The following is a 27,624-nucleotide window of genomic DNA, read 5'->3' on the forward strand; positions in this document are numbered from 1 at the left end:
TGCATCTTAACTTTTATTGTGGACAGGTTAGAAGAACATTATATCACAATTCTATTCATGATCACTGATCAAAATGAAAAAAAAGCTGATAAGGATATGTACAGTACAGGTGATGTGTAGCATAGGTCATGATCAAGCATTTCATTTTCACGTTAAAATACCCCAGGGTTACAAGCGATGTGTGACAACCACACCATTTCAATACAGAATTTCCACATACTAGGCAAAATGGACCGCTTGTGATTTTGGTTTAAAAAAACAGTTTCTTATCCATTGAGACATGGACCCCTTTGTGCTGGGGGAGCTCCGTGTCCACGGGTACAACAATGTGCTGCACTAGACTTTAAAACAATGGCGGCTCGAGCCCTTTGAGAAGAAAAACCTTGCTTTGTCATTCGGCAGCTCCCAGACTGAGCTGAGAGGGGAAGGCTGAGGCGGTTTCACACTCTCCACTTTGAATAAATCTGCAGCATATGAGTCGCTCACTCTGTACAGTATCAAAACAGAAGAGAAAGAAGATAAAATGAGGGGAAACGCTCTGTGCTACAGTCTTTCCCGCTGATGTTGTTTTGTGAAGCTGAGAGTTACTGGCATCCTGCTACAGATGAGAAATGATGAAGGTCCATCAGTACGAGAGAGTAAAGGAAAGAGAAAAATCAAGGTCACCCACTGTATGATTTGAGATATGTTGACATTTTGACTGCTTCACTGTAGGCCGTAGATGTTTTTGACAGCTCCAGATATTCAAGTATTCTCTGGTTTTAAGGAAGACACTTTTAAGGCTTCTGTGGCAAAAGAACGCACGTAAAAACTTTTATTGTAGTGAGTTGCTCTCAGAGGAATTAGGGCTGGTTGACGCTTTTCCCCAAGCAGATATTTCTCAGTCTTTGTGCCCTTAGTAGAGGCCAGTCCATGCCCCTCAACCACCACCAAGTATGAAGCTGGGGGTGATGTGCCTGTGGGTGCGCATATCACTCAGTAGGTGGAGGAAGTGGTGCTCATGGCATCCTCGTTGATGCGTGTGCTTCCTGGGTGCACGCTGGCAAAATATTTGACGTCCTTATCCAAATCCATCTGCAGAGCCACTAGTGTCTGCTCCAGGGCCTCTTGGTGCGAGTTGGCTGAGTGTAGAAAATATTCTAAAAGGACAGAAAATAAGGTTTGAAGTTTTTACCAAACCTAGCAATATAATAGTGTTTTTTCAAGCATAGGATCAGCAGTCATGGGTTTAAAGCTCACCTTCCGTCGTTTTTTCTTTCATTTTAAAATGTCTAGTTGTGGTCTCTAGTATGAATGAATGACATGTGAGCCGTTTTTGTAAAAAAAAAGTGCTCAGGTGTCTCTGTATAGCTCTTTTTTAATGGACTGTTTTAGGGATGTGTCCAAAATGACCGGATTCCAGCTTTGCTCATGAATATTCATACATGCAAACAGCATGCAAATATCTCTCCTCTGATTGGCTAGGAGCACTGCGACGCCCCTCCACCGCTCTGCCGCTCACTGCCTCCCACCTCCTAACTGATGAGCGGTGATGTTGCGTCGCTTCAGCTCCGCCTCTGGGAGTTTCTCGAGCCAAGGTGGGCTGGTCTGTGAGTTTCTGCCTACGTAGGCAGAAAGATAATTCAAAATTCACCCGTTTTTCGGAGGGGGGGAGGGGGGATTTCTTTGCTTAGCTCCTGCAGACAATGGGGGCTGCAAAACAGTTTAATGTGCAGGTGTACACATTCAATTCGGAGAGACCTACTGTATTCCACAAAAAACAAGAAAAATCGGATTTTCGCGGAAGGTGAGCTTTAACTGAGTACCACAAAAAAGCCACTTTTTAGTCCAAGGCCCAATCCCATTTCTCAAACAATCCCTTATTTTTGAGTGTCACTCTTCTCTTAGGAACAGAGTTACAAAACAAGTGGGACAAACATATGCCACAAGTTTTGTCAGCATTTCCAGTATCAGCTACCTGCAGCTTGCTGTTTGGAGTGTCCCTTTTAAAAATATCAGTTTGGAAGGCCATGTAACCCTACCTGTCTATCCCTACAAGAATGAGGACACCCTCCCTCTAAAGCCCAATTTATATTTCTATTTCAAACCTACGCTGTAGCCTACGTGTATCCATGCGTATGGGACGGGTCGCGAGGCCTGGAGACCAATCACAGCTGCGCCGGACGCATAGTTACATTTCCAGAGAGGTGCACGTCAAGGTACGGCGTAGGTTCGATGCTGTATTAAAAATTAGGCTTAATTTAGACCACATTCACACATGTTCAGCTACATTTAGCACTAAATAATCTCCCTCCTTTCGCTTCTTCAAGTTCATGGTTAATACAAACAACTTCCCCTTTGAAACTACTGAATTGACTGGGACTAACCTCGCTCCACCAGGCTCTGGCGCAAGGTCTTGGCCAGCAGCACGCGGACATTGGGCACAGGGTCAGATGCCAGCTGCAGCAGAGGAGCCAGCAGGTGCTCAGAGAACTGCTCCAATGCAACACAGTCCTCCTCTATAGCAAGCTAGAGAGAGAAAACCGAAAGAAAGGGAACAATTGTAAGAGAACAAAGTAGAGCATAAAATAACACTCAGGCAGCAGCACACCACAGACACCACAGAAGGAGACACACACTTGCAGCAACATTTCATTTCATGTGGCTGTTTTTACAAACAAAGGCTCTCATTTTTGTTCTAATAACCTGAGCTTCTGACAGGCTGCTGTTCGGAGACACAATACTCCCTCCAACACACTGATGACACACACTGGAGCAAAACTCCCCAGCACTGACCATATGGCAGCAATGCTCCAGTTTCAACCATTGTTAACTGGTAATTTGTCAATAAGGGGTGTGTGTGTCTTAGTGTGTAACAGAGCACATTTAAAACACAACGTGCTAGTCATATAGGTCAAAAAAAAAAAAAAAAAAGATTTCATGAGAAAACTCTTATCTGCTGTGTAACTGCAGCTATAGACTGTTTAAGAGAGTGGGGTTGTGCAGCAGTTTAACCTTACCTGACATACAAAGGCGAAAGCTTGGCGTCCTGACCATTTTGGAGAGTGACAGAATTTATCCACCAACTCGCCAAGGAAATCCGCTAGCAGCGCAGGGCATGTGGAAAGCTTTCTAATAATCTCACTGACCTGAAAAAAGAAACAAACACAAATACAAATATAACAATTATTTTTTTCACACATAACTTGTGAACGAATCTTAAGAACTGATGTAAATAAGAGCAATATATTATGCCCCAATTTAAAGAAATTCAAAAATAGATGAGAAAACAATGTCATTGACTTCTATCAGTCTGGAAAAATTTACAAAGGCTTTGGGCGTCCAGCGGACCAAAGTCAGAGATATTATTCACCATGGAATAAAATTGAATGCTGGAACACTGTCAAACCTTCCCAGGGGTGACCAGCCTACAGAAATTATTATTCACCATGGAAAAACATGGAACGCTGGTGAACCTTCCTAGGAGTGACCAGAATACCGAAACAACAATACCGAACAACATTTAAGAACTGCAGGTCTCACTTGCCACAGTTGAGGTCAGTGTTAATTATGCAATAATAAGAAAGTGACTGGGCGAAAATGGTATTCATGGTAGAGTTCCAAAGCAGAAAAAACTGCTGACCAAAAAGAAACATCAGAACATCATACTGAATGTAAAACTGAAAACCTTGCTGTGATAGATAGACAGAAATTCTGCTGTCTACCAAAAAAATCCTGAAGAAGAATGTCCGGCTATCTGTTCATGACCTCAAGCTCAGATGTACTTGGGTTTCATGCTGAAATGGTGACAATTCAAAGCACACAAACATGTCCACCTCTTTAAAAAAATTAAGGTTTTGGAGTGGCCTAGTTAAAGTTTGATTGAAATGATGTGTCATGATCTTAAAAAAACAGTTCATGTTAAAAAAAAACCCTTAATGCATCCGCACTAAAACAATTCTGCCAAGAAGAGAGGACCGATATTCCTCCACAGAGATGTGAAAGACTCACTGCCAGTTATCGTTAAAGCTAGATTGCAGCCGCCAAAAGTGGCACATCAAAGTTATTGGGTTTTGGGGCAAACACTATTTCACACAGGACAAGTTTGGTTTGGATTGTTTTTTTTATTTTTAATAAATTAAATTATACTTTTAAAAGTGCTTTTTATATTCACTCAGGTTATCTTTGTCTAATATTCAAATTTGTTCGATAATCAGAAAAAATATCAGTATGAGGGAAAAAAAAATCAAAAACAAAAGAAATCTGTAGGGGGCAAATACTTTTTTCACCCCGCTGTGTATACATCTGATTTAAATACAAACGGAGAATGACTTGCATGTCTGTGCCATACTTACCAGTCTGTACGAAGTCCACCGCACAGAGGAGACTCTGTCTGTGCATAAGCAGAACGCCAGAGGCCTCAGGTAATCATACACATCCTGCCCACTATAAAGCTCTAACAACAGAACTAGCTGCCTGTCAGACACAAAACACACACACATTTATAACTTAAACAACTTATACCATAGTGCTACAAATAGAATCAACATTAAATTTCAACACTGTATACACCATACCATTGGTCAAGACATCTGTTTGGTTTATATGTTTATGTGCTCTGTTTAATCAAACACCCAGTGTTTGTCTTTAGGTCCTAGTTTTGTATATATCTGTAAACCATTTAGTCTTTAACTGGATATTTAAATACAGTGGTACAAGTGGTAAAATTAGTGAAACGGTAGATTATACTGTTAATGCTAACAAAATAGTTTCTCAGCTTCGGATACAAGTCATTTCGGAGTGTCATTTTGTGTGTTAAGCTAACAATTACAGTTCGAAAGCATATTCTACTTAAATAAGGGTGTTTTTACACATTAAATGACCTGTCCAGAGTGTGCACAAAAGGTTCATGTTTGCCATGTATAGATTTAGTCCAGTTACATTTGATTTCACAATGCAGTTTAGTAAGCAGACTAAAGAGCGGTGCTATATCCTGTCATTATCACATTAGTGGGCTGTAAGTCCCTATACTGGACACTGATTGATTTGTAAAAAGTTAGGGAATAAACCTTTGCACAAACAGAAATTATATTTTCTGATATAAGGGTTATTATATGACTGCCTTGTGCCTTCATTTTATATAAATGCCTAAAAAAAAAAAGTATGTACACCACAGTTGACGCATCATTATAAACATAAAAAGGTATTGACTGCAGTTACAATTTTTCTTGACAACAAGAGGAACAATCAAATAAATTTGAGACAATCCTGTCCTAATGATAGAAACTCTGATATAAAACTAAATCAACATCATATAAAAAGGTCATACTCTGCTAGCTCTGATCTGAATCTCCAGTTCCGGCTGTTGTCTGTGACCAGGAACTCCTGCAGTTGGTACAGGTACTTCCGCCTAGTTTCCTGATGCAGCAGCTAAAAAGAGGAAGAGAATGAAATGTGCTGAGTTAATACCTGTGCACTTTGTCTGTGACAGCACTCGGAGAAGCGAAACTGATCCAAGCACACCAGAACAAATCTGCAGAATAAACCTTTACACAACAGAAGTGATACTGTACTGAGCAGACAATACTAATGCAAAGCCTGGCAGCTCCAACGTTCCCAACAACAGCGTATTGACTGACCTTTAGAAAGTCGTAGAGATGTCGGAGGACTCCTATGCGCACCTCATCCAGGTCTTTTAGAAAGCCATTAAAGATGGGCACCAGGTCTTCAGCAGTCAGTTGGTCGCCCAAAATCAGTGCCAACTCGTGTATGGAGAACGCAAGTGTTCTCCTCACCTTCCACTGAAAGGAAAAAAGTAGGGCAAAAGCGAACATAAGGATAAGAGGAAAGGAAGGCAAGAGAAAGAGAGAGATGAAAATTGTCAGTGGACACAGGGCAAAGTATTCTGTAGATAAAATTCAAACTTAACAAAATAAGATTGCAGTATATAGCATTTACTGAAAAATCTAATTGCAATGTATGACTGTTGCTTTTTCCCCACAAAAAATGCAATCTAAGACATATGTCTCTAATTAGATGATTTTGATCAGATATCATTCATTGGTTAAATATTACAGCAGCTCTGTGCAAGGCTCACTGTAAGGGCTTTCTCTAGCTGGCACTTGGTTGCAGATGCCAGTATCATTGTCTACTTTGTGTGGTGGCATTTTGCAATACTATACCTGACACTCGTTTTTGTAGACTGTATAAACGTAGGAAGTAAAAACCACGCCTTTTAACGCAATCAGAGTAAAGACCCTTAACACCACTAACTGGATAGTCCACTCGAGAGTACATCACTCAACTTACACAATGTTTTAAGTGTTCAAAGTGATGGGGTTTTTAGTGTTAAATAGGCAGCCCAGTTGTGTTTCCACTTTTGGCCCCACAGTGCAGTTCCACATGTAAATTCCCAGGCTGGTGCTCAGGGTTCTACAGTGTTTTAAATGTGCCTGATTACAAAAAGTAAAGAACATTTCATCATGAGAGACAACACACAGAATTACACAGCAGCCCTGCACAAAGGTACTGTGCCATCATGGCTCACCCTCTGTTTTGGTTCAAAATGAATTGCTTTATCACCAAACGTTTGTTTTCATAACTGCATATCCTGGGAGAAAAGTAATATGAATTATCATCAAAGATAAAGACTTTCGGTTTTGATTCATTACACTTCTTGTCAAAATGCTTTAGCAAGCAAGTTTAAAAAAAGGATCCAACTACTTTCAGTTCAAAATGTTCTCTTACTGCCACAAGAACTAGGCTTTAAGCCATGCATTAGCAACATATTATACAATGCCCCTTTGCTATTCACACTTCCCTATCACACAGAGTGCAAGAAATTACGCAAAATATCAATAGCATTTCTTACAAGCTCTCAAAAGAAACATGAATATATGTTTTGTAACAGACAACATGAACTGTTGCTAATACATTTCTTCAATGTCAGCAGGACCAACATAAGCCTCAAATCGATTAAGGCTTCCAGTGAGATCGCCTAAAAAGCTTATAGATGGGATTATAACAGAAGCTCCCAGTCTAGAAATGCAGAACACATTGGCCTTGCAAATGTCAGCAGGAGACCAGATAGTGACGTTAAAGCATAACAAGAAGTGAAGATTAACCTAATATAACCTGAGTCACTGTACAGCCTCCCTCTGTGAAACCAGACCCTTCTTCTACAGCTGCAAGAACAACAGGTACATACAGCAGTGTTCAAAATCATTCAGCCCTCACAGCAGTAAAGTGTTTTAGCAAGTTTAAAGCTGATATCTGTGAGCTTGGGGATTGGGGGATTTAGGGCCCTCTCTGGTGAGAATGGGAAATTGCATGAGCATGTGGACGAATCATTTTAAACTTGGCCGGTGTGATGCGGTCTTCCAGGTCCAATTGCAGGTTATGTTCAGTCAGAGAGTGAAACTGCGCAAGTCAAAAACTACTCTTCTTTCGTTTCTTTGTTTTTACTATGGGTGAATAAGATACTGAGCTCTGAGTTTCCCCTTCTGAAGTCTCCATTGCTCCAGGAGTCACTCGTGTTCAGTAAAACTGAGCTGAATCCTCATTTAGAGGCCTTAATGTGATGTCGGTACGTAAAGAAGCGTGTCGTGGCCGGAAGAACTCCCACAAAAAGAGACCTGACACCCTAGTTTTCAGAATTAATATATAATAAGGCTTAGCATGGATGGTCATTCCAGCATACTGGTACCATTAATACAATATTTTGTCCCTTCTCCACTCAGAAATGCTTCTGCTTTCAGTTTAGAAACAAAATGATATGAACTGGGACTTTTTCTCTCAAATTTTTTATCGAAATCACAAAAAAGAACATTTTTGGTATGTCAGAAAATAAAATTGTAATTTAATGTTTCATTGTGAACAAAATAAAACACGAAATGTTAAACTTGCTAAAACACTTTGCTGCAGTGGGGGTTGAATACATTTGAACACAACTGTACAGCAATACTAATACACTTACATGTATAATGTGGCCTATAAAGCCAAGATCAGAGCAGAAGGGCAGCACAACTGAGCAAAAGGGCTAAGCGACAAATTCGGAAGTCAGAAACAACCACACCATTTGATCTTTAACCCAATGGGTATCAAACCCACAACCCAATCATCAGTAAACCAGTGCTCCAACCACTCCACCCCCCCGGCCACACAGCTTAACGGATGTGGGACCTGAACCCACACAACTGTGTGCTCCACCCACTGACCCTGAAAGATGGAAGTCATAACAATTTTTCACTAATTTAATGCTCTTCAATCTAGTGTATTTTTGGCTACGCAGTTAAAATGTGTGTACAGACATAACAGCAAGCATGCTTGAAAAAAAAGAGACTAAAACAATGTACAAAATAAAAGCAAAAAACTATGACCGAATTACTGATATACTGTGACAATTAAGATGTGCAATTAAATTGCATTAGAAGGGTTTTTATGATGAAGCTTACCTGCATATCAGAGGCCAATGTCTCAAAGGTGTCTCTAAGGCAGTGCCAGTTCTGGCGGCCTAGTGTGAGAGCCACACCAGGCAGGCTGTAGGCACAGTGCTTGGCAATCTCCATATCCACAGTCTGAGCTCGTGAAGGGTCCGTCATAGACAGGTACTGATCCAATAGTGCTTGAGGGACCACATCCTACAGCATGCCACAGAGACAAGACACTTGCTTTTACATATTACCAGTAATATCTTGTTAAATCAAGCACAGGACATCCTAAATTAATCACAAGTTCTTGATGAGACGTTATGTAATAGCACATGTCTGATGTGTGCTATTAGAATACGAATTACAAAATGGGCTCAGAGCACATGCATAGCATTTATTTCACTGATCAAAAAGATGGTTGTAGCTGAAAGCTTTGCCTGGAGTAATCTCTAAATTATGCATCTGTGTGAATGTGTTACCTGATGCTTTGATTTTTTTTCCTCTTCTGCACTCATGCTGCCATCACTTAACTCTGATTCGTCACCGTGACTCACTTGTAGAGCAGAATCTTGGCCCTGGAATAGAAATTACCTTTTAATTACAGGCACGACACAGAAGACTAAGGGCATGCTACCTAGCTTTACAGAAAAAGAGGGTTTTTAAGTAATATTCTAAGGAATCCTGGAGTATTTTTATATTTAGTAATAGTTTAATAGTTTCATTAACAGGCCTGATACAAAAATTAAGTTATTTACTTCTTGTAAAACATGTACATGACCTCAATCATGTTTGCCGTCCTCGATATTGTCCATTGTGTTTTTCTAAGCAGGGTCAGTCTATTGTTTTAAAAGGTTGGTTGGCTGGTTGGTTGTTGGGGTTTTATTCCAACTTCTGCACATATTTGGCGATTTGTGGCATACACTTGGTTTTATATGTCCAAAAAGAGCAAAGTTGTTCAAAGGTTATAGCATAATAAGGAAAATATTTTTCACTACATATGTTAAGATGCGATAAGAATTTTAGGATCTTCCCTGGTTTTTTTTTTTTTCCCCAAAAAAAAAGTCTTTTATGTTATTTTCTTGGTAGTAAGATTGTCTTACATGGTTATAGGCAGGACAGTCGATGAGGATGTGTTTCATTGTTATTGGGAAGTTTATTTTAAAGGGATTAATTGCATTTTTGCTATCTACATTATTCAAAATTGTATAAAACCAACAAGATGATGTTTTAAAAAAAAAGATATATCCATTAGTTATGAACCCTCTACACAATATGAAAGACAACAGAGTCAAATCAGGTCAAAAAATGAAAACAGCTATAAGAGAGAATGCTTTATGTACCTCTATATCAGAAGAGTCAATGAGAGGGACGTGGTGTGAGCTGAAGGGGTTGTCGTGGGCCTGCCGAGGCTCCAGGAAAGCATCATCAACGTGAGTGTCCAACGAAGTGGCTCTCAGAGCAGCAGTCAACACATCTACTTGTGCTGTCAAACACACATTTGAATAGCAGAAGATTAGGCCAAACTGAATTAAATTCTGTACATATATATTACACCATACTTCAAAAGATCTAAGCAAGAAAGTCTGCAGAACATGTTTGAAAACTACATTTTCTATAAAATAAAATCAGATTTTTACAGTACATCCCAATAAAAATAAATACACTGCTGATATTGAATTCTGTGTTCAGGAAACCCCAGTCAAATTGTGCGGAGTTATGGGCTGAGGTTGTGCTGCTGATTGCAGGTCTGAACATGACCTGGCTACCTATGGGAGTGGAAAGAAACCTGTGATTAACACAGATGCCTTCTTGTTATGTCACATACAGGTATGCAATGTATGTGTTGTGTAACACAATGCTACGACATTCAGCTACACACAGATAAATGTCTGTCTGTGTAATATATTTCAGCACAGTCAATGTGGCAATACATATTACTAAAGATGTTTGCTGCAAAAAGAAGAAACAAAATAAATAAATAAATAGATTAAGCACTGTGATCCAACCGATGCTAGGAAAGGTGAGTAATCAGTTGCAGCAGGTGAATGCAAGTGTGACTGTATTCTAGTTTAAACGTAATCTACTTTCAAGTGTCCTATTGGTGGCACATGACAAACTCATTGCCATCAACAGTAAGTGTACATATATAAAATAAAAATAAATAAATACATATTACTAAGGTAGCCAGTCCTATTCAACTATATTTGCAGGAAAACTAAATACACCTCAGTTTATTTTGGCAAAGGCAAAATAACACAGGCTACACACTTTTGATCAGTCTATCAATTACTTGTGGTTTTTATATAAATCACTTAAAATGACCATGAAATCAGTTTTGCTGCAATTATGAACAAAAACATATTTCCTTTCATACAGCAGTCCCCTTGAATAAATTAATTTCTTTGAAATACATTTGTTATGCTAATGCTATCTATAAAATGAAAATGGAGACTTAAGGTCCTATTAGATAAGAATAATGAACACAAAAATGTATTTGTCTTCTGATTAAAACACAAGGACATAATACACAACAACTCTACATAGTCTGCGTGCATTGCCATGTGTTTTTATTATTATTGTCTATATATTTATGCAATTATATGTATTGTATGTATTTGCCTGCTAGATTGCCAAAACATTTTTCCATTTATTTAAAGACAACTTTCCATTTCATAAAGTAAATTTATGGACAATATTGATAGATATGTCTCTAAACTAAAATAACTACAAGTGAAGTAACTAAACTTGTTTTCTTTTAAAACTGCTCTTGACCAATATCTGGGTTATATATTAGGCAATAACTAAACATTGGGTCGTCAATGTCAACACTGAATGGCCTAATCACTGGATGACTGGCACAAAGCATCTGAACAGACAGCATCATCAGAGGCTGAACCATCAGAAAGGCAACTAAAAATATTTTGAGAGTTTTGATGATGATAAAATTTACAACGAAACATTAAATTTTTAAAGTGTTTACAAAACAGTATACTGTAGCCCACTCCTAAGGGACCCAAAATGTCTCAAAAAATGTCCCAAATGTGAAAAGCACATTATTTTTTTCTAGAGGAGAGATACAAAACCATCAATGAAAGTGAAAGAATAACACAGATTGAGGGAATAGAGAAATACTACCAGAACTTAAACAAACTAACAAGATTAATCACTAGCCTTTTTTTCCAGATATAGGAACGCTTCATCCATTAGTTCTGCATGTTTGAAAAGCTGTTTTTGAGCCCTAGGGCGGTCCATAGCACCAGTTGGGCCTCCTGAAATGGCTGGTCTGGCGTTTGGTTCAAATGGATGGCAGGTATAGAGGCTATCAACTTCTGGTGCCACTTGTGGGGTTGCAGGATTGGCTAATTTTGTAACGTGACTGATTTAGCTTACTGCATTACCTTCTCTTTTCAAAAAAATTCTGCCTACTAAAACCTCACTTTCATAAGACTGCTGGCATGAATGAAAATCTTTTTTCTTTTGTATGAAAGCAAACCAGTGATAATGAGCCTCTTCCCCATATGAGCCCAGAATCAGTCCTGGGTGTGAAAACGCAGACTACTAGGTTATGAAGCATTATGCTCTTTGAAGGTCTTGTAGAATGGGCTGTTTCTGTGGCACTACATTTATATCAAGCACTCTATTACCTTCAAAGCCTCATGGATTAAGGAAGGCGCAAATGTGAATCTACTTTATACAGGAGATGACTTCATGACAAAACATGTGAGAATATTTGTACCACAAATCCCATTTTACAACCATTGTATGACCGCAGGACTATTACACAATCAAACCACTCTTTAAGGGCCGGGACAGATTAAAAATCTCTTAACCCTCTGGTTTCCAAATCCTGATCCTACTCTAGCCATGCACATTTTGGTGTTTAACCCTGGTACCAACACCTGACCCAAATATCCTGATTAATAAGCCCTTTTTGAGCTGTTGTGTGCATGAATGATCAGAAGAAACTCAAATGTGCAGGACAGGGAACTGCAAAGAATCAGGAACCCTGCCCCAACCAATTAACGTATTAGTAAGTGGTTAAGTAAGTGGTCCACATTTTAGTTTCTCACTTTCAGTTTATCGTTTCTGTTCACATAACTCAAATATTCACTTCACAATGCTTCCTGAATAATTCATAAGAATTGTTAACTAATTCTCAAGACCAATAACAGAATAATAAGCTTCAGGATCAATAAAATAACACAACGGGGAACCCCACAGGGCACGGTGAGAACGCTTGAGTGGGGGTGGGGGCTGTAGTCATTAGATCCATGGCAGAGAAACGTATTAGCCCAGCTGCAGCAAGGAGCTGATGACCTCGTGCTGTTTGCGACTCAGCAGAGATAAAGCAGCACTGTTGGATAAGAGAAAAAAAGAAGCACAGAACATGGTCTTCCTTCATCACTAACAGCAGCAGTGTGGGGAAGCTCCACGGAGTTTAAATGTATTTACATTTCTCTGCACGTTCCCCCTCCTTTCTTTTTGCCTCCAAACTTCACCTTTAATATATATATAGTAAAAAGCATTTCTTATACCATTTATGGGCATTTGTACACAACAAAAATAGATTTTTATTAACTACAATAAACTACATTACTCTAATTTATCTTTTGTTCCAGCTGTGGTATGTCAACCCATTGTCAAACAGTTTCTAACACACCCTCTTCTATTCACTGTTTGCCCAATTTCCCAAGTTCATTTCCTTCCACCAGAAACAAAAACACGTCAGTGCCTGACTGCCTCAGCCATTTTAAGTCCCTGATCAGGAACTGCTTCTGAAATCCATTTCACAGGCTGAGGAGCATAAGTTGCATCTGACTGCAGCAAACATGTAAAGCCTACACAAGTTTTAAGTAACACATTTTGGTGATTTTCTAAAGAGAAACTAAGTAATTCCTTGACAGAACACTCTCATGCATGATTATGCACTCTTATTAAAAAACAATTTAAAAAATCCAAAACGAAACAGCTGCATATAATACAAGACTTTAAATAGAGTGGGTACAGAAAGTATTCAGAACCCTTTATAAATTTCACTTTGTTTCATTTCATATTCCATAAAATAAAAAATCATTTTATTTCTCATTCTCTAATAGGCCTGTCACAACTGCAATATGGAGTTAGCGTACAATAAATGCACATGACTTCAATAATTTTTGATAATTGTGATATCATCTATTGTGTTTATTTGTATGTTTGTTCACATAAATAAGAGTTAATAGGATTTTAGCCAGTCATGCTTCAATAACTTTGACTGTATAAACAAAGACTGAACTAAAGTAGGTGAAGAAATAAGTATATCATTTCCAAACAAATTATAATAAATGATTAATTCAAGTTTTGTTCTCTTAAAAAGGTGTATAATTGCTTTTCTGTTGTTTTTTTATTATTTAGTTGTATACTATTCTGTTCTTATTATGTCACTGGCATTTAATAGTCTTAAAATTACAAAAATATTGAGTATTGCAATAATTTCTGGGACAATAGATTGTCCACAAAAAAATCATATTGTGACAGGCCTACTCATTAATGTACACTCAGCACCCCATCTTGACAGGAAAAAAAAACAGATGTAGAAATGTTTGCAAATGTATATATATAAAAAAAATATATATATCAATATGAAGTATTCAGACCCTTTGGTCAGTACTGAGTTGAAGCACCCTTTCAGCTAGTACAGCTATGAGTCTTCTTGGGAATGATGCAACAGGTTTTCAACCCTGGATTTGGGAGATGCTATTCTTCCTTGCAGATTCTCTCAAGTTCCGTCAGGTTGGACGGTGAATGTTGGTGGACAGCCATTTTCATGTCTCTTCAGAGATGCTCAATTGGGTTTAGGTCAGGACTCTGGCTGAGCCAGTAAAGAATGGTCACAGGGTTGTTCCTAAGCCACTCCTTTCTTGCTGGTAGGTTAACCTCCGGCCCAGTCTGAGGTCCAGAGCACTCTGGAATAGGTTTTCTTCCAGGATATCTCTGTACTTGAATCTTATTTCTCTGGTCTGTGTCCTTTTATGTCTTGTTTTGAGAAAAGGCCTCTGTCAGGCCACTCTACCATAAAGCCCCAACTGGTGGAGGGCTGCAGTGATGGTTGACTTTGTGAAACTTTCTCTCATCTCCCTACTGCATCTCTGGAGCTCAGCCACAGTAATCTTTTGGTTCTTCTTTACTTCTCTCACAAAGGCTCTTCTCCCATGATTGCTCAGTTTGGCTGGACAGCCAGGTCTATGAAGAGCTTTGGTCGCCCCAAACTTCTTTAATTTAAGGATTATGGAAGATACTGTGCTCTTAGAAACAGTGAGTGCTGCAGAAATTCTTTTGTAACCTTGGCCAGATCAGTGTCTTGCCAAAATTCTGTCTCTGAGCTCTTTGGGCAGGTCCTTTCAACCTCATGATTCTTGCTCTGATTGCTCTGACACGCACTGTGAGCTGTGAGCTCTTATATAGACAGGTGTGTGCATTTCCTAATCAAGTCCAGTCAGTTTAATAAAACACAGCTGGACTCCAGTAAAGACGTAGAACCATCCCAAGGAGGATCAGAAGAAATGGACAGTAGGGGTAAATCGAGTTACTCGATGAAAAAAAAAATCAAGTAATTTTCTGTGCCTCGAGTAATTGTTAATTTAAAAACTCAGATCGCAGAATTTTGCGGGGAAGCAGGTGGAGGCAGCAGAGGAGTTTTTTTTTTTTAATCGAATTGATTTTGCAGTAGAGTACTCGATTACTAAAATAATCGATAGCTGAAGCACTAACGGACTAATGAGTGTCACAGCAAAGGGTCTGAATACTTACGATCATGTGATATTTCTTTTTTTTATTATTCTTTTTTTTTTATATACATCTGCAAACCTTTCTACATGTATGTATTTTTCCATCAAGATGGGGTGCTAAGTGTACATTAATGAGAAATAAAAAGAACTTTTTTAATTTTACACAAATTTTGATTTTTGGCTGCAATGAAACAAAGAGTGAAAATACTTTCCATACCCACTGTTTATGTGCTACTGATAAGCACACAATCACTACCGGAGTTGGTGAAAATTATAACTGATATATAAACCACATACCTATACCAAATCAACTTCTAGACACACCAAATATCTTGTGATCCTGCATGTGCATGCAAACATGGACGTGGAATCTTTTCATTTGGGATTTTAAATCTGAAAATTTAAATCTAAAATGGCCAAGAATTTTAATAATAAATAAATATTTACAAAATCTAGTATTATAATCTTTAATACTTGCATCATTATAATTATATGTGTAAGATATATAAATCTCTGCCCAGCTTATGTCTTTGCTTGTCCTGTTACAGCTTTTTTTGTTTAGAACACTGCATAACCTGAGATACTTGACTCTACAACTGTAACTTTCATTTCTTGAGTCCATCACACTTGGGAAGCATTTGCTCTCTGCTCAACTAATCTGCTATTGGCCGAAGCATATCCACTCACAGATTGTGTTACAGATTATGTCACAGAAGGAGTCCCTCACAGTTTTAGTAGTTCAGTAGTATCACAGGGCCTGCAATAAGCTCAGGAACTCAATCAGAAGGTTCAGAATTGACTCACTATTGCTCTTACACTACCAGATTATCCACGCAACAAATACTTCCCGTCCACCTTCCAGCCAGGAAACCGTTTTAGATTGACCCTTTGTCAAAAGAGCTACTGCCAGCATGAATTCGGAATGTGCATTTGGTAGGTGTTCTTGTGAACACAAAGGGAATGCAAAGAACTTCATTAGTGGTCAAATCAACTGTGTAAGATCACAGAAATGATGTGTGCTGTGTGAAGCTGAATGCAGAAAACTCTCTTTCAATGGGATGTACGGACGTACAGATCACATTGTCACCACAAGCAAACAGACCGAGACCACATAATCTAGCGGCATCGGTATAATTGTTTTGGGCCGAACTCCAGTGTGATTACTGGTTTTACACTTGCTGAAATGAACAACACCAAAAGTGCAAAAGAAATATTGACCAAATATTGCTGGTGTGAAAACGCCCATAGAGTATACAAGAAGCATTGAGACCAGCTGATAGCATTCAATACGTGGCAGAGTAGCTAATTTAAAACCAGTTTAAAAACTATAAGGGACCCAGACCCATTTCTAATAACCAATACAAAATTCTGAATGAAATCAGTTAAATTACTGGAGCAGATGGTTCAAGTTCCTTTCTTATTGAAATAATGAGGGCACATGCATGGCTGCAAATATTGAAATTTTTATCTTTAGCAATAACCCAGCATACCTACTGTCCATAAATAAGGACACAATCACACTCCTGTAAGGATGTTTCCACATGTTTTAAAGGGTTGGTCATGGGCTTTCTCTGCTAGATACAGTAAGGGGACTAACACTTCCAGGAGGACAACAATATAGCTTGCCTGAAGAGTAAAACACACGGTACAAGGATTTGATTGTTTCCGAGCATGGACAGCCAGCTTTGAATCACACCACAGATTTCCAATAATATTCAGTTCCAGAATGCTGTACATGTTCTTCTACACTGGCTACACAGCATGAAGGAACCGCTTCCAAATTTTTACTGTAGGTAGCAAGTATTTGTCTTGGAATTTGTGTCGTGTGCGCAGAAAAAGCTTCAACTGCATTACTTTCCCATACAGCCTCTCCTTGTGCAAAGTGCTCTGAATAGTTGAACGATGCACAGTGACTATCTGCAGCAAGATGATGTAGGTCTTTCAAGTTGGTCTGTGGTTGACTATGACTGTTCTCACCATCCTTCGCCCCCGCTTATCTGAGATTTTTCATGGCCTGCCACTTTTCATTTCCTCCCTATGTTTATCACAATGGAAACTGACAGCTGAAATCGCTATAGCTTTTTGTATCCTTCCCCTAAACCATGATGTTGAACAAACCTTGTTTTCAGGTCATTTGAGAGTTATGTTTTGAGGCTCCCATGTTGCCACTCTTCAGAGAAGATGCAAAGAGGAGAAAAACTTGCAACTGGCCACCTTAACCCTTTGTGATATTTATGTAGGTCAAGGACAATGAGCTTCCCAACAAATGTTGTGTTCCAATAATTAGTGCTAAAGATATTCAAGCAATAAAACGACAAGGGTGGCCAAATATATGCACCTGCCTAATTTTGTTAAAATAATTATTTAACACTTTCTGTTAATCCTATAAACCCAATTTCACTTCTCAAATATCACTATATTAATCTGCTATATAATATATTTAACTGAAACTGCTGATCCAAACAACCAATGATTTATAAAGGAAAATCATGAGAACTATTAGAGGTGACCAAACTTTTTAATACCACTGTACTAAAGAAATTATAAAATCCAATGAAACGTAAGAAAATATAAAGTCCTGCTCACCTTTGACATCAGGATCATCAATGTGGGGCTCCAAGTTTTCAATAAGCTCCTCCAGTTGCTTCCTACCCAGAGCAGATGTGGAGGAGGCCTGGGAAGAGGGGCTGTTATTACAGATCTCACCGCTGTTGCACTTCTTCTCCAAAAGCTCCAGGTCAAGGTCTATCTGTGGGATTGGCGTCCTCCAGTAGTGGAACGAGTTAAATAGCTCCTGCTCCGGAATGTCCACTTTCTCCAAGACTGGGCTTGATAGTGAAGGGGAGTTATCCTGCGAACTGGGAAGTTCCACAGAAGCAGAGACCTTTTCTTGTGAGTCGTCCTCTGGCTGGGTGGCTGGGGCTGTGGGATCCTCTACAGCATCAGTAGAGTTTGATGGGTTTTCCTGTACTGTAGGGCTAGCTTCCGGCACAGACTGAGGTTCCTCTGCCACTGGACCTGGGTCTGGCTCACTTGACCCAGGAAGGCACATTGGGTTGGAGCTCTCAGAGTCAACATCGCAAAAGGACTCGTCCACAGGCAGAGCTTCAGCAACCTGTTCTCCTCCGCCCTCCACAGCTACATCCACACCCTCCTGCTCCGACCTGCACAGCTGACCCTCACAGTGCTCTTGAATACATGGAGGATTCTGTGAAACGCAGTCCTGCAGTGGGAAGACTACAGTTTTCTCTTGTGTGAGGTTCTGGGTGCTGTCCTTTGTGGCAGAAGATGTGGATGAGCCTGCAGAAGGGGTGTTAGTGTTTGGGGTTTTCTCACCAGCGCTGGAGAATCAATTATTGAAAAATTAGGTGAAAAAGAAACTGAGTCAATGTGGAATTAACAATAATATCTAAAATTATATAAAAATAAAATAAAGGTTTCTACCGCTTGTTCGATTGCTGGCCACTCCACTCAGCCTCCTCTGCCCCTTCTCTGAAGTACTGACCTACGTCAGTGTTTGGGCTGGCAAACGTGGAGATGAACTGGCCCAGAGACTGAAAAGCAGCCTGGCGCACCTGATGGGAGTAATTATGAGAGTAATTATCAATTAATTTAATGCAGCCAAATATTGATGCTCATCATATAAGGTATTGTGCATAGAGTCTTCATGAATAAAGCAATTTAGAAGAATAAAGTAACAACTTTACATTTAATCAAACCATGTAAAAACAAATAAACAAACAATTAAATGTAACCAGTTGAAGATCTGTCCGGATTCCAGCTAATAAGATCATATTTATCTAAACAAAACAAACCAACCAACCAGTTTGCCTGTTCCCATTCAAACCCAAACAAACATCCTGAAAGGAGTAGCCCAGGGGAGCAGGAAGTCACGCACCCAGCGGGAGGGATCACTGATGAGGTTGATGAAAAGAGTCGAGAGTTTGGTCCTGCGCACTTCCTGAGAGGTTGCTGAGGACACAGTCATGAAACACTCTGCACAGGCCTTCCTCACTCCCCACACGTTATCCGAGCAGAGCTGGAAAAACCGCGGCAGCTGCACAGGAAGACAGACATCCAGGAAAAACACAACAATGAGGTTACACTTACAAAATATTCTTTTATTTGCCATTTTTTTATTTCTAAAATACATTTCCATTCATATGCAGCAAAACTGTATTTTGAGAAAAAACAAATCCTAGAAAGCTAGTACAGACACTTGGGAATAGCAAACCGTAAAGATTTATTCAACTTTGGAGGTCTGACTGAATCTAGTGTGCATTCCCCCCCCCCCCCCCCCCCCCATTTATTTTCTGCAAACCATCGCAGGACACTAGTATTCACATGCGAGATTAAACCTTTTGGCAGATATGATGCCCAAAAATTGAGTCTGTTTGATACAGTAATCTCCCATAGTACAAAAAGGTTCTGTCACCAATCCAGTGACAGTTATGCAAATTGAACCTGCTTTAGCTACACTACCAAATTTAGAGTACAACCCAAATATTAACAAGAACATATACATATGACAAGAAGACATACATACCAGTAATTCTTCTGTTGCTTCTGATCCAACAACACTACAAATATCACCAAAGTTTGCTGCACACACCTATGAAGTGAAAAACAAACCAGATTACATTACTTGCACAAGTCAGCAGGCTTATAAGGACTTGCATTCATTTTAAGCATACAAAGAAAGAACAAATCATAGATAGTCACCAAAATAAATGCTACCTATTTGTTCATTTTGTTCATTTCAGGAAACAAAATAAAAACAACTTAAATCAAGAGAACAGCTTTTTGCATTGCCCCTAAAAAAGCTTTAACTATTTTTCAACTATAATGTTATGTAAATGGGATATGCAACCATTATCATGTATCATTAATGTATCTGTCAATTTGTTGCTGCAGCCCTAAAACCCACCTTGCGCACATGGAACATCCGGCAGTCACAGCACATCTCACAAAAGCGTGGGAGGAAGAGGCGCTCTGTGATGTCCTTTCCCACCATGGGAGCCATTTTACAAATAATCTGTTTTCAAAACATTAAAAAAGGTTTAAAAAAAATAAAAACATTTTTATTTAAATGCCTAAAAGCTGACAGACAGCATTCAAATCATCTTCTGGACACTTACTGCCATAGCCTCTGTCTTAACATCATCATTACTGTCTGGAGCGGTAAGGTCCACGAGGACAGGACAGACAAGATTCTCAATGTCTATTCGTTCTATCAGCTCCTGCTCTAGAAGCATCAGAAGGGCTGCCTGGCTCGTCTTCCTGACCTGCAAAGCAATAAGGAAAATAAAAAAAACACTTTCTTTTAAGAATATAGCTTGGCATGCCTGACTGCAGTAGCTGTGTAGCAGTACTTAGCTAAACTAACAGCTTATGCATCTACCTTTCAAATATTATAGTTCTTAGCTTACTGTGTCACAAGGCATCCACCTTCAGAGTGCCAACATGCCAGAAAAAGTCTCTTATCTGAAGCAGATACATTCAGTTATCTTGTATTTACCTCATATTTTCTGTAAACAAGCTTTATTTAGTGATCCCTTTGTTCAGACATTCTGCACTGAAGTAAGAGATTTGCAAACATCCTTTAAATGCAAGTGTATTTAGTGTATAATTAAACAGAAAAAAATCAGCTTTTTTATAGAAAATGTCCAAGTGTGTAATTAAACAAACTGAAGCTTTAAGAATGAAGTATGAAAAATAACATCAAAAACTATTTTTTTTTTTATCCAGCCTCTGATCCAGCAGCAGTGACCACAAACAGATAAACTTATTATTTGTTTATTCTTATTACAATGCATGTATGTGTAATGAAGAGCACACAAGAGACATAACTTCAAATGATGATTAGAAACTTACCAGGTTGTTCTGGTCGGCTAAGTATCTTACTACAATGGGCAGCAAATACTTTGAAAATGCGAATGGAATGGAAGGCCTGTTCTCTTGGCAGAATATGGCAATATGAGGAATTTGTTCCATAAGCTCTGCTCGAACTGTGGGCTCTAAGAGAACATGGAGAGAGTATTAAATATTAACTCAACAACAATTTAACAGTTTCACTCATTACCTAATAATCACAGGGCCAAAATCATGTGTCAAATGTCAATCACAGTACTCAGGGATTCACTGTACAGCAAAGTCCAGTAGGAATGTGCACTTTTCATATCCCTGCAGGTTTGGGTGCATATAATCTGGGAGTAAACTTCAAGGTGCACGAATGGGACATGTAAAGACATGCACAAATGACTGTGCACAAGTGCACTGTAGTGTTGATGTTCTGTCAAAGGTTGACTTAACTTTTTAATTAAACAAACATAATTTTGGCTGCAGTACAGATCTAAATAGAATATTTCTCCAGGCACACACAAAAGCAGCACAATGAACTTGCCCTGCACTCTCCTACAAGGACATCAAGCTATTATATGAGAACTCTCTGGGGCATATCCCAGAGGTAAGTGGATAGGGTCAGATAGCTAACCACATGTGCAAATCCTAAAAGCATGGGTCTTTAGATTTCCCATTTGAAAAATGGCAGCCTAGTGCAAACCCTTTAATAAGTCACACCAGGCTTATCAAACATTAATGGGCCCCCTCAGTCTTGGTGTTCTGCCAAAGGGGGGTGAGGGGTGTTGCACACTGCTTTGTTACACTAAACCCGAAACACAGTAAGGACAGAGGAAACTCTGAATACAATAGCATTTCTTAGGGTGATATACAACTAGTAAAAATCACACAGTTATACTTGTTAGATCAACTTAAGAAAAAAAAACAACAATAAAAGTATAAACTGTTATTTCAGAGTTTAAATCATGTCTCACCCGAGTCATCAGCAAGTCTGCTTACTCTCTCCAGGACTGCAATACAATCCCTCTCATCCTCACTAACTGCTTTTAGCGTATCCAGCAAACTCCGGGCCACCATCTGTCTGTGGATAAAATACTAATGAATGGTTGTATCTCATGGCAAACATCCTTTGCATACTAATGTAAAAATGATTGCAAACACATTATTAAAAATAACTGATTGGGCATTTGTGCAAGAAAATCTGATAATGTGACAGAAATTTAAGCCATGGTTTTCGCTCTCACAGAGCAGTCAGCTGGAAGTCAGCTCCCTTGTTCTATATCATAACAAAAAGTCATCACACAACTGTTGCCTGACGAAGTTCAATGATGTAAATTATCACTGTCATAAAAAAATTTTTAGTCTAAAAACAACTTTACCTGATAACTGATAAGTGAATATAATAAGAATTTAATTCAACACAATTTTGCAACATTTCTATTGGTCTAATCATCATAATATTTAAGCATAATATAATTGACATAATAGTCAACTCACATCAAGAAGTGTAATACAGCAAATATTGAGAAAACAAAAGATGTGCATCAGCAAAGAAATGCACACCAGGACAGTAAAAACAAATCTAGAACATTAGAGTACCTGTTAAATATGTTTTCGCTTGCGACGTATTTATCCAGTCTCCCTAAGGGTGTCAGCATCTCATCTTGCGATACAAAATCCAAGGCTGAAGGTATAATAATGACGTCAGACTCTGAGCTGTAGTCATCCACACCAACTATTAGAAACATTGGAAATATAATGAGCAGAACCCACCACCCAAACACACTGGCAGTGATGAAGCCCTTAAGCCGTGGATAAGAAAAGCGTGCACACCAACTTTAGCAAGAATATTTGGAGAGAGAACAGGCAACCTGGAATTTCTCCATTGCTTAGACTATTTTTAAATGTCTCTATTATTGAGGAAAAAGGCAAAATAGAGATGAGAAAATTCACATTAACTCCAATGTAAAGGCTTTCATGAAAACAGAAGTGGAAGCTGAGACAAGCTGCAGAAAAAGCTTCTTCAATACCATCACTGCATCCATTAGTAGCTAATGCCTTTCAAACAGCCAATTCTCCCCAAGACTAACCACTAGAAGATGCATAGCACCGATTAAAAGAAAGCATGTGTATATCGCCCTTTCACAAAGACGCAACATTAACAAGCAACACTATCCAATGCAAGTCCTGGTGACTCTACACTGCGCAATATATCATTTTCAATTTCAGTACTGCCATCAAAATATGGGCATATGCAATAGTCACAGTCATGCACAAAAAATATACAGTTAAAATGTTCCAACATTTTTGCTGCTTTATGCATTTAGAAAATCAGCACTCGTTTTCTCATGACATCTGCCCAATACAATTTCAATACAAAATTCTGCCCCAATCTTGTAAAGAGAGTGCATTATACAGTTCTTATGTCATGGGTCAAGTGTGTTAAGTGTTTAGAGACAAACACAAAAGAGAGAAGAAAACAACAGCGTGACATTTAGCTAAAGGACTAACTTTGTAAATCAATGCTTTAAATCTGAATAAGAACAGTCACGTTTATATTATAAGTAAATTAACTAACGTTAAAATAACTAGTTATCTAAGTTAACTAGTTAGTTAACGTCTTAAGTCACTGCGAGTTGACAGCTCCGTATTTCTAGGCGTTTAAACAGAGCAGAAACATAAAGAAATAGGAGGTTGTCAGATGTTTATTTGTACATATTAGCTAGTTAGATAGCTAACTATAATTATCTTCAGGTTTTGTTAAAAAAAAAAGTAGCTTGTAACTTACTCTGTAAATACACCAAAGAGCCTGATAATCAAGTTAGCTAGCTCGTCTGTTTAGTTGACTATAACTCAAGTCTCTTGTAGCTTAGCTAACCTAGCTCAATAGCTAGCTAACTATATGATAAACCCCCGAGTAGTAAGCTAGCTAACCTAGCTAGTTGTCTGCCCACGATAACTAAAAAAGACTACTTTAGTAACAACTAGTTTGTTTTAATAAGGTTGTTAGCTAGCAGCTAAACATTAGCTACAAACATTAGTTTTATAGCTTGGAAAAAATCTAGGCTAGCTAGCCGGCTACTTCGGTTGTGGCTGGAGTTTGAGGCGGCTCCAGCTCATTATAGCCAGTCAGTCTAACACTTAACCTAGCTATTAGACACTTAGTAGACATTAGAAAACGGAACGTGTTGGCTATTTAACACAAGACTTTAAACACATACACTCTCCTTCAGCACAGAAGGTTAAAACAGGCTGTTTAACCTGCACTAGTCAGACGGCCATGTGTGCCATTACAGGGCAGCGCTCACAGGCAAAGTTTGCACGGTGTCGCTCTCAGGCTAACGAGTGGAGTCACACGACAGCAGCTACTGAACAACAAGTAACTTATCGTTCACTCAGAGCTTCTTCACACGAACCGAAACACGGCCAACTTACATCCGTCTATCTCCTCCTGGGACTCGTCCTGAAGCAGCGAAATATCTGCAATAAAAACACACCAAACACGACTTTAGTCGCGGCTTCACTGACACACACACAGCGCAAGTCTGCACAAGCTAACCGGTTTAGCGTGTTTTCTTAATAACGCAAACAGTCTGTTTACTGTCTGCACAATTAAATTCTCCGCCGTGTTTAGTGTCGGTTATAACTTCAGTAGGATCTGAAACATACCCGCCATCTTGTCCTGGTCCTACATTTAAAAGTGATGTGTGCCGAAGAGGCAACAACTGGCGAGGGAAAGAGAAAAGCTAGGCTAGGCTAAGCTAAGCTAAGATAAGGTAAGGTAAGCTAGGCTAGGCTAGGCTGGGGTTGAGAGGGACCTGTGCGGCTCGGCAGCTCCGTGTGTTTTTTTACGAATGTTTTTTCGTTCAGTGTCAGTTCGCTCTGCGCATGTGCAGTAAAAGCTGGACATCGGCCCATTCGATGTTTGAACGGAGTATAAAGTTAGAAAAGTAGATTTACTGACTTCCCGCGGTTTTACAATGCGTTTACTCAGTTTAACTAAACCGTTCCTCCTTATTAAACCAAATAAACGCACTACTAACTTGTGTGAAAAGTTGTTGAACTGAGAGAACAATTTAGCTATTAATCTAAGGACAAGGGTGTGCTTACTATACAATGTATATTCAATATTCTACTTAGGACTGAGTGGTCTATTGCTATTTTAAAACATGTCTGTGTATAAATATAACAGGACACAGTCTGGAGCCATTTCTGTTTCATTCTTGCAGAAAGCCAACTTGTAATAAAATAAATTTGTCAAACTGGATTTGTCTCTATATACCAATTCATACATTACTATTGTTGGCCTTCAATTCATGGTAATTTTAAGGTTAAACAAGGCTAGTAAAAAATAATCAAAAATTACCTAAATTAAACGGATTTTAAAGAAGTGTGTCCAGTGTCTGCCAATTGTAGTAGAGTGACCAGCATTGCTTGGTCCTTTTCCAGCATACAAAAAATATGTCAGAAAATATTGGTTTGAAATATTGACTCATCATATGCTGATGATAAAAATAAATTATCCCTGATACTGAAATAATTCTGATATTATTGTGCAACCCTAATGAATTTTGAACTGAATTAACAATGTAACAAAATGTAATACTGAATGAAGGATTTATTCAATTGAAGGAATGAATTGTTAAACTAAGGGAATAATTTATTAAATTGAGCGAACGCATTATTGAACTGAGGAAACAATTTAGCAAATTTAGGTAATTAATTTTTAAATAGAAGGACTTGAGGGAACACATTTTTTAACTGAAGGAAGGATTTAATAAACTGAAAAAACAAATAGTTGAACTGGGGGAACAATTGCGTTACAGAAAGGGAACTGTTTCTGTCTCTAAAATAGTTTTTGATACTTCATTGGCTTTTTTGATACTTTTTGCATACGCATACATAAAATGCAAAACAGGGCAACATTAATCTACAAACTGATTAACAAACAAAGAGAATTACTTATTTTAAAGGGTTACTAAACCCCTAAATTTGAAAAATGCTAAAAAAAAACAAAACAAGAGGGGCAGTTTGGAAGGGACACTGAGTGATGTATGGGTTTAGGGACAGGGCCGGAGGGAGAGCTGATTGGGCTGAGCTGCAGCAGTGTGCCTCTGATAGCAGTGAGATGCAGATGGTTGGGGGCCTCCATGGGGACGGTATTATTTTTTTTTCCTAATTCTTTTTCCCACTCATTTAACTGCTACTCATCTGTATCACTGCCATCTCTTGCCCCAACACAAGGAGGGTGAGGACTAGAACAAGCCTCCTCTGATATATGCAGTGTTGGGAGTAACGGCGTTAAAATAAACGGCGTTACTAACGCCGTTACTTTTTTCAGTAACGAGTAATCTAACTAATTACTCTGACTGTAACTATAACGCCGTTACCATTTTCGACACCCCGTTACTGCACGTTACTTTAGCAGCTGAATGAACTTTTTTAACTTTGCGCATACAGACAAAGAGCCCTATCATACACCCCGAACAAGGCGTGTAGCGTGGCGCTTTGCCACCCGTCAACAGTCTATTTTTAGGCCTTGCACGCGTCCTTAAAATAGCGTTGGACTTTGGAATATATTAACACCGATGGGCGTGGTGGTCTGGAAATGATGTGTGTTGAGGTAAATTTCTGGCGTGTTTTTATCTTGGCGGCGGAAAAAAGCTTAGCGCGATTGCTCACCCTGCGCTCCAAAATACTCCATACCATCACATCTTTACCACATAAAAATAAACCACACCCAGAGCCTTCAGCAATCAACTATGAAAAAATATATATACTTAAAAATCTGCACTGTAACTATAAATTATTATTAGTTATATTTATTTCTGTCAGTTATAAGGATTTATATTTATGTTTAGTACACAGACTAAATAACTGTAACTAGGCATTCTGCTGTTTAAAAATTTCAACAGATGCTTATTCTCACTCAAATGCTGCAGTTTTGAAATGGAAAATTAAAAGAGAAAATAATTTTGACTGAACATAAATTTATTTTAGTTAACTTTGCTATTATTTAACTGAATTTCACTTTTATATCTGAAAAACAAAGCACATTGTCAATCTGGCGCGTGGTGCTGCCCGTCAATTATATAAAAGTTAAAACATTTGAAATACACAGAAATATAATGCTATATGTTAGCATTCGTTTCTTATCACCAGGGCAAATTTATTAAAATATTAAATATATTAATTCATGAATTAAAATCTCGTCCAGCGCTCTGAAATGTCAGGCACGCAAAGTGGTGCTTGGCGCAGCGGCGCGGCATTGCGCGCAGAATAACCTCTGTCTTCTAAAAAAAGTTTTTATAAATAAGATCTGACAAGTATACTAAAATTAATGTTATTAAACTTACTAAAGCCAACAAATGTACTGTTAATTAATAAAGAGAAATCAGGCAAAATGCGCTGCGCCTCTCTCTCTCTCTCTCTCTCTCTCTTTCGCAGCGCGGAGCTGAATTCAACGCGAGGCTATAAATAATTTACAACTCAGTTCAGTTAAATAAAAATAAGTAAGGACCTGTAAGTTAATCAAATATTGTCAAATATAAAGGATAGGTTGAGGTTTTGGTGAGCTGTTTTCATGATTT

At 38.7% G+C, this 27,624-nt stretch overlaps 1 protein-coding gene across 4 annotated transcripts in view; it reads right to left on the reverse strand.

Annotated features, from left to right (window-relative positions):
• The window catches only part of ppp4r1 (protein phosphatase 4, regulatory subunit 1), a 30,135-nt gene continuing 2,511 nt past the window's right edge, over positions 1 to 27,624 (reverse strand). The window contains exons 1-20 of one of the 4 annotated variants that reach the window (XM_007235990.4): positions 24,704 to 24,908; positions 24,470 to 24,514; positions 22,634 to 22,718; positions 22,009 to 22,115; positions 21,050 to 21,192; positions 20,314 to 20,460; positions 20,103 to 20,210; positions 19,722 to 19,787; positions 19,074 to 19,232; positions 18,620 to 18,750; positions 17,762 to 18,516; positions 9,749 to 9,891; positions 8,888 to 8,983; positions 8,433 to 8,618; positions 5,619 to 5,780; positions 5,309 to 5,409; positions 4,335 to 4,455; positions 3,000 to 3,128; positions 2,367 to 2,508; positions 1 to 1,139 (exon numbers count right to left, since the gene is read on the reverse strand). In XM_007235990.4, coding sequence (XP_007236052.3) covers positions 976 to 1,139; positions 2,367 to 2,508; positions 3,000 to 3,128; positions 4,335 to 4,455; positions 5,309 to 5,409; positions 5,619 to 5,780; positions 8,433 to 8,618; positions 8,888 to 8,983; positions 9,749 to 9,891; positions 17,762 to 18,516; positions 18,620 to 18,750; positions 19,074 to 19,232; positions 19,722 to 19,787; positions 20,103 to 20,210; positions 20,314 to 20,460; positions 21,050 to 21,192; positions 22,009 to 22,115; positions 22,634 to 22,718; positions 24,470 to 24,514; positions 24,704 to 24,710 — 2,997 coding nt within the window. In that variant the 5' untranslated portion in view covers positions 24,711 to 24,908 and the 3' untranslated portion in view covers positions 1 to 975. Of the gene's footprint in view, positions 1,140 to 2,366; positions 2,509 to 2,999; positions 3,129 to 4,334; positions 4,456 to 5,308; positions 5,410 to 5,618; positions 5,781 to 8,432; positions 8,619 to 8,887; positions 8,984 to 9,748; positions 9,892 to 17,761; positions 18,517 to 18,619; positions 18,751 to 19,073; positions 19,233 to 19,721; positions 19,788 to 20,102; positions 20,211 to 20,313; positions 20,461 to 21,049; positions 21,193 to 22,008; positions 22,116 to 22,633; positions 22,770 to 24,469; positions 24,515 to 24,703; positions 24,909 to 27,624 lie in introns of those variants that run through there. The other 3 variants (XM_007235989.4, XM_049480029.1, XM_049480028.1) reach the window with 3 other exon arrangements.

Source organism: Astyanax mexicanus, chromosome 6 (assembly GCF_023375975.1).
Source record: "Astyanax mexicanus isolate ESR-SI-001 chromosome 6, AstMex3_surface, whole genome shotgun sequence".
NCBI lineage: Eukaryota > Metazoa > Chordata > Actinopteri > Characiformes > Acestrorhamphidae > Astyanax > Astyanax mexicanus.